Source organism: Heliconius melpomene, chromosome 3 (genome assembly GCF_056956725.1).
Source record: "Heliconius melpomene rosina isolate 202511_hmr_F chromosome 3, ASM5695672v1, whole genome shotgun sequence".
NCBI classification, from domain to species: Eukaryota; Metazoa; Arthropoda; class Insecta; order Lepidoptera; family Nymphalidae; genus Heliconius; species Heliconius melpomene.
Genome location: NC_140391.1, coordinates 9,832,400 through 9,838,604, shown reverse-complemented (window position 1 = coordinate 9,838,604; position 6,205 = coordinate 9,832,400). Strand labels below are relative to the sequence as shown.

Sequence of the window (6,205 nt, the reverse complement as noted above, 5' to 3'; positions counted from 1 at the left end):
CTTCATATTTATATAGTAGTAGTAGTTATATAGTATAATTAATGTTTTGAATATGGTTTTGAGCTATTGAAAGCTAAATGTATTTAATATAACTGGTCCAATTGTTTTTTAATATTTATAGATGCATTTGCAATAAACAAGTTTTATCAACAACTGAAATGTAAGCTAATTAATTTTCTTAAAACTTATATAGATTTAATATTTTTACTACATTATTCATTGTAAATATTACTATAAAACACAAGAGAAATAAAAATAATAAATACAAATGAAATTATCCTTAATGAGTGTTGAATCTATAAATATGTAAGTAATTTTACAGACCTGACAGTGCACATCATGCAATAATATCAATAAATGCTATTCATTATGATTATTTAATTTAAATCTCTACTCTTCTACTAGACTATTATAATAAAAAAAATATTTTGGGAAATCTGTGTTCAGCAAATTGTATGACTTTAAAACATACATTTTACACAGTAAAAATACAAATATTAACTGTATTTTTCACAAAGGAAAATATAATTTAGAACTTATTTATGACCCTTACTTATTTTTAACCCTTTACCTACTTGATTTTTGGTAGTGATTGAAAAAAGTTATTAAAATCAAATATTTATTCTTATATATAAAAATCATTAATCTTTAGGCAAATTACACAGGAATGGATCTTAGAATAAACATAGCCTATACTATACATAAATGCCAACCCATAACAATAAAAACAGTATTCCAAATCCAGAGAACATAGCAGCTACGAGTGACAAAAGAAGTTCCTTAAATAGATCTCTAGATACTTTAGTACTGGTGACTTCGTACACAAAGAACCACGCTGTGAAGAATATGCCAATACCAAGTAAGAGCATCGTAAGATGTGGGAACACCGCCGGGTTTATAGGCGAGGCGTATCGCACCATAGATTCGATTTCCAGCTAAAACAATAAATATAATTTACATAAAAGTCCTAAATTAGAGTAAATGTCTATAAATATAAGGCATACTTACACCCATTTTGTATAAAAGTAATGGAATTAATATAAAACTAAATAATGAAACCGGCCAATAACCACAATCCAAGTAAAACTTGATAAACGTCACAACTCATATGTCAAAATAGGTGGCTGTGGCCACAGAACATAATTTACTTAAAGGCTACTTCAAGTCAAATACTTAATTTATAATAACGCAGCTTTCAGAATCAGTCAAAAAATATTCTGCTTACGATGCCGTACCTTCCTTATGTATTTATACTGCCCTGTTATAACTTTCGAGACTATCAGCTGTGCACAAATAATTTACTTTGTTGTTATTGTATCACAATACGGTTAATGACATATTTAAACTATTTGGATTATTTACATCGATGTGGAACATTCTAAAACGTGAAATTAAATCTAATATTATAATAATTTAAAAGATATAAATATATTCTTGTAGTAGACTATTTTAGGCTTTGTATATTGTATTCTTCACATATTTAATAGAAGAAATTGACAATTATTTTTTATTGCTTATGATTTATGACATTTGACATTGACAGTTTTCATCTGATGAAAATATTTGTTGTCTAGAATGTAATTTTTAATAAATATATACTTAAGGCCGGGAAAGTTGGTTTTATTTAGTGATAAAATGTCTTCTCAATGTTTTATAATGAATGTCAACAGGGTGATTCCACAAAATATAACAGAAAACGTGGAAATCAAACCACCTTTATCACAACAAAAAGTGATGTCCTATGAGGAGAAGTCAGTGGGCTCGACAGCATTCTATAAATGTGAGGCGTGTCCGTATATGGCCTTTGCAGAAGATGATATAAAATTCCACTTGTTTACTGTACATCCAGACCTTGCAAAGCGAAATGGACTTGCTGACAACATACAAATAACTTGTCCTGGTTGTACCAGTGTCTTTGACGCAGAAGAAACTCTACGAACTCATCTACGTAATCATCACAAAATGGGAATCAAAGATGTTAAAAAAATGGTTAAAAGTCTTGTTCAAATAGCACTTAAAGATGCAAAATTAAAAAAAGAGATTACCCAAACAGATACACCTGTAGAACAACAACAAGAAATAGCTGAAGTGAAGATACCACAAGTAATTGAAATAGTACCAGATATAAATGCAACTCATGAACAATTACCTAAAGGTGTGGCTTTTATATCTGTAGATGAATTACATAAAATGAGCACACCCAACTTTGAAAAGGTTGACCCTAAAGAAGTTATTCAAGAAGCAAGCATAAACATTGTGTATACTAATGATGTTTCAACACAATATGTTAATGTATCTAATTCAGGAGCCTCATCCAATGCTTGCAATTTAATACAAATGTCAAGTGTGCCACCAGATCTTATATCATCAATAACCAGAATACCATCAAAAATCGACAGTAACTTATCACCACAGATGGAAAGTGATCCATCTCACAGTTCACCTCAAATAAAAAAGATACTAAAATCTGATACTGATCCTGAAAAGAATGGTGAACTATGTTCAATAATGAATTGCCGTATTCGAATCAAAGATCCAAATAATTTATCCTATCATAGGAAATGCCATCAAAATGGTTCATTTCAATGTCCTGAGTGTTCAAAGTGGTTGTCATCAACAGAACAACTTCATACCCATCTTTGGAAATTACATAGTGTTGATCTAGAGATGCCAACATGTGAAATTTGTGGTTATAAAACATTTTTAAAACACAGGCTATTAAATATTCATATGAAATGCCATGATAATATCAAAAGTTATGCTTGTAAGTTGAAATTGTTACATGTTGACATTATTGATGTATTATGAAAAGAAAAAGTAATTTTTAGCTTCATACATTATCCAGCATATGTATAGGCAGAGAGAACTTACTGTCAAGACACTCTATTCTCTGCTTTCTTCTGAAGTTAGAATATTTTATGTTCTACTTTCTTAAACACATTTTTTTGCAAACCTTAATTAAATATAGTTTGAAGTTACTTTAAAGTTCAGTACACAGCTTTAAGTTTTATAAGCAATATAATCTATTGTAACTGTAATATGATATAAAAAAATTAAGCAAATATTTTGCTATATATAATAATACAATAAGTTCTGCCATTCAACACACAATGCCTCCAGAATTCAGCAGAAAGTCGGGAATGGAGATTCTTAACACTAGGTTATACTTAACACTGATTTGGTTAAATTTTTAGGTGTTGTGTTTTTTACATATTAAATTTACAATTACCAGGTTCGATATGCCAAAAGAAATTTAAAAATGCCAACCAGCTCTCTAAACACAAAATGATTCACAAAGGCAACAGGGTGCAATGTCATATTTGCAATCGAGGCTTTGGCAATGAGAGGCTAATGCGGAAACATGTTGCTTCAGTACATGATAAGCTAAAGCCTTACAAATGTTGTAACTGTGACTACAGTGCTGCTAGGAAAGAACAACTTAAACTGCATTTGAGATCTCACACAGGTATGTTGCGGTAAGAAAAACGTAATGAAAACAGTATATTATTTATTCTCTAAATACTTAATAGTGATTTTAGAAAAATCTATAATTTCACAAATTATTCTCAGTCTAAACAAGGGTGAAGGCCTTTCCTTTTATGCTTTGTAATAAGTAATACAGTCCTTAAAAATTGTCTCTGAAAATAAAGCAGTACATTTAAAGCACAAAATTATAAATTTATGTTTAACAGTAGTTACAGCTATTTCAAAATCTATTATTCTATAATTTCCAGGCGACAAACCCTACGCTTGCGACCAGTGTAGCTACTGCACGGGAGACCATAACGCGTTACGCAGACACAAGAAGCTACACTCCAAGGAAGGTGTATATAAATGCAAATATTGTCCCTATACCACTATACAATCTACAGTTTTCGCATATCACATGATCTCCAAACATCCCAACCTTAATTCTGATGATGTGCATTGTTGCGCCTTCTGTCCGTTTAAGTCGATTAATAAAGAGAAATATGCCACTCATCTAACCACTCATAGAGATAAGGAGGGTATAAAAATGTTGATGGACATAAATACGGGACCAAAAACTAATAAACCGAGTTGGACTATACCGAGCGAAACTGATAAATCAAAAGAAATCCAAAATACAGTGAATGAGCAAAGTAACGATGCAAATCCCAAAACAGTTAACACTATTCCTATAGAAGTGTACGATTGCGATAGCTTACCTGACACTATGCCTCAGGAGTACCCAAAAAATTACTGTACGACTTCTTCGAACGATGTTCAGCAGTCGAATTTTAATGCCGAAACTGTAACAGATCTGAGCAAAGACGATAATAATTCCGATTGCCTCATTTCTGAGACTTTCAACATACAAGAAAGGCATCAGTTCCCCTCCCAACACCCCTTACAAATGTCTTATGATGCATCTCAAAGTAATTTGCATTTTCTGAGCCCAACTGTAACTATAGATCAGGGTCTTTTACAAAATAATAGCATAAATTCTCTCGCGTCTAACCATTCCGCAATAGGTAATGGTATGAATAGTAATATTATGAGTAATTTCCCTATAAGACTGCCTCCCTCCCCGATATCAGTACGAAATAATATAACATTGAAGCCAGTGGACAAGATTTGTGTCCCTATAACTAAAGTGACGGGTTCAATAATAAATCAAATGCAAATATTACCCATACCGTCTTCGAGTCATTCTCCTATTAATATTTCTAATGAACCAGAAGGCGTTCCAAGGAAGAAGCCTAAAATATCTGTGAAAAGTAATCTTATACTAAAAGGGCCAGATCAAGTAAACATGTTTCATTCGCAACAAAAAATGGCATTCAAGCGTTTAGAAGATAACGAGAGATACGGACTCGGTGGACCGGTTACTTTTAATAACTTAATAACGACTCAGTTCATGCAATTACAGCCAGAGCCGGCGTTAAGCGAGTCTCCGAATGACATTATGACTTATCCCCAAGAGAGTATGTTAGGAAACTCGGCAACAACTCCCGTTGATAACGAAATGACCAATAATCCCCAAATTTTCTCCTTCAATCAACAAATGAACGTCAATTCTATGACTATGATGGAACCGCAACAGAAAATACAGACTAACGATCCAAGTTACATAAAATTGGAAGCCACGATAAAGCAAAATACTCAATCGCCTAGTTTAGAAAGAATGTGTAATGCCAATTTGCTTAGCAATCAAGCTATTAGTAGAGAGTACAAGGCGTCACCACCACTCGAGGATATTCACAAAAATATGAACGAAATCAAAAATGAAGTGAAATCTGACGCGTTTTATAATATGACTATTAATAATTCTACAACTAATCCTCCTATAATTGATCAATATATGATAGACAACATAATACCGGAGCAATATCCCGCGCATTTAGATCTTTCCACAGTAGTTCTACCGGAGGTGAACCAGCAAAACGACGTCATAGAAATAGACGACAATTCTGATGACAATAAGCTGTTGCCGCGTTTTGATATGAATTTTTCGTTAGAATCTCTTTATTTGATGCACAATGATTTCCATTTTTTAGATAATGATATTGCAAGTAATAATATGGGATCTGAACCTGTAAACGAAATGAATAGAATGGTGGCAGAAGTGCCTGTAATAAATCAAAAGGATAATTTGGATGTTGTCCCCGTTGAAGCTAATAGCGAATGTCAAAATTTTATCCAAGGCAAAAAAGATCCTATGATGAACACCTCGGTTCGACCGTCAACTAACAAAATAAATGTTAAAAACATTGAATTAATGAAGAATTAGTGTTTTTTTACGCCAGATTGACTATGATGGTCGTACATTTAAATAGCGTTCCAGGGAACACTTTTATCAATAACTAAATATATAAATATATTTATAATATATTTATAACAATATATTATAAATATATTTTTTATCCGAATGGATAAATTACGGCTTTGAAATGCCGTGAAGGGGTATAGAAGAATGCTCAAGATACAGGTGATGAAATTAAAAATATTTTAAAATGCAATCTAAACAATATTGGAATTATAAAATGCAATCATAAATATATTCCGTAGTATCGATGATAGGAGAAGAATGTGAATAAAAATGTATGTACATAATGAACTCAGTATACTCTGATTATTGTTAAAAGACTGTTTAGTGTTTATTATATATTTGTTATTTTATAATTTTTGCCGTTTTATTTTCAGCATTCACTACGTTAATTTTAATGAACTATTTAAATAAAAG

At 31.7% G+C, this 6,205-nt stretch overlaps 2 protein-coding genes across 2 annotated transcripts; one reads left to right on the top strand and one right to left on the bottom strand.

Annotated features, from left to right (window-relative positions):
* Positions 1-602: 602 nt before the first annotated feature.
* Positions 603-1,164, bottom strand: kud (oligosaccharyltransferase subunit 5 kud). Its single transcript, XM_085207725.1, has 2 exons — positions 1,009-1,164; positions 603-935 (listed from the first exon to the last, which is right to left on the bottom strand). The coding sequence occupies exons 1-2, from the start codon at positions 1,012-1,014 to the stop codon at positions 696-698; spliced, it is 246 nt and encodes an 81-aa protein (XP_085063851.1). The 5' UTR covers positions 1,015-1,164; the 3' UTR covers positions 603-695.
* A 361-nt stretch (positions 1,165-1,525) lies between these two features.
* On the top strand, positions 1,526-6,144 carry LOC146540141 (uncharacterized). The gene is made up of 3 exons (XM_085207723.1): positions 1,526-2,764; positions 3,233-3,466; positions 3,735-6,144. The coding sequence occupies exons 1-3, from the start codon at positions 1,636-1,638 to the stop codon at positions 5,750-5,752; spliced, it is 3,381 nt and encodes a 1,126-aa protein (XP_085063849.1). The 5' UTR covers positions 1,526-1,635; the 3' UTR covers positions 5,753-6,144.
* The last annotated feature ends 61 nt before the right edge of the window (positions 6,145-6,205 follow it).

What these genes read in the sequence shown, in the direction of transcription:
- LOC146540141 (XM_085207723.1), top strand. Translation starts at nt 1,636, where the DNA reads ATGTCTTCTCAATGTTTTATAATGAATGTCAACAGGGTGATTCCACAA. An exon ending in TAATATCAAAAGTTATGCTT is followed by an intron (nt 2,765 to 3,232) that starts GTAAGTTGAAAT and finishes TACAATTACCAG; the next exon opens with GTTCGATATGCCAAAAGAAA. An exon ending in GCATTTGAGATCTCACACAG is followed by an intron (nt 3,467 to 3,734) that starts GTATGTTGCGGT and finishes TATAATTTCCAG; the next exon opens with GCGACAAACCCTACGCTTGC.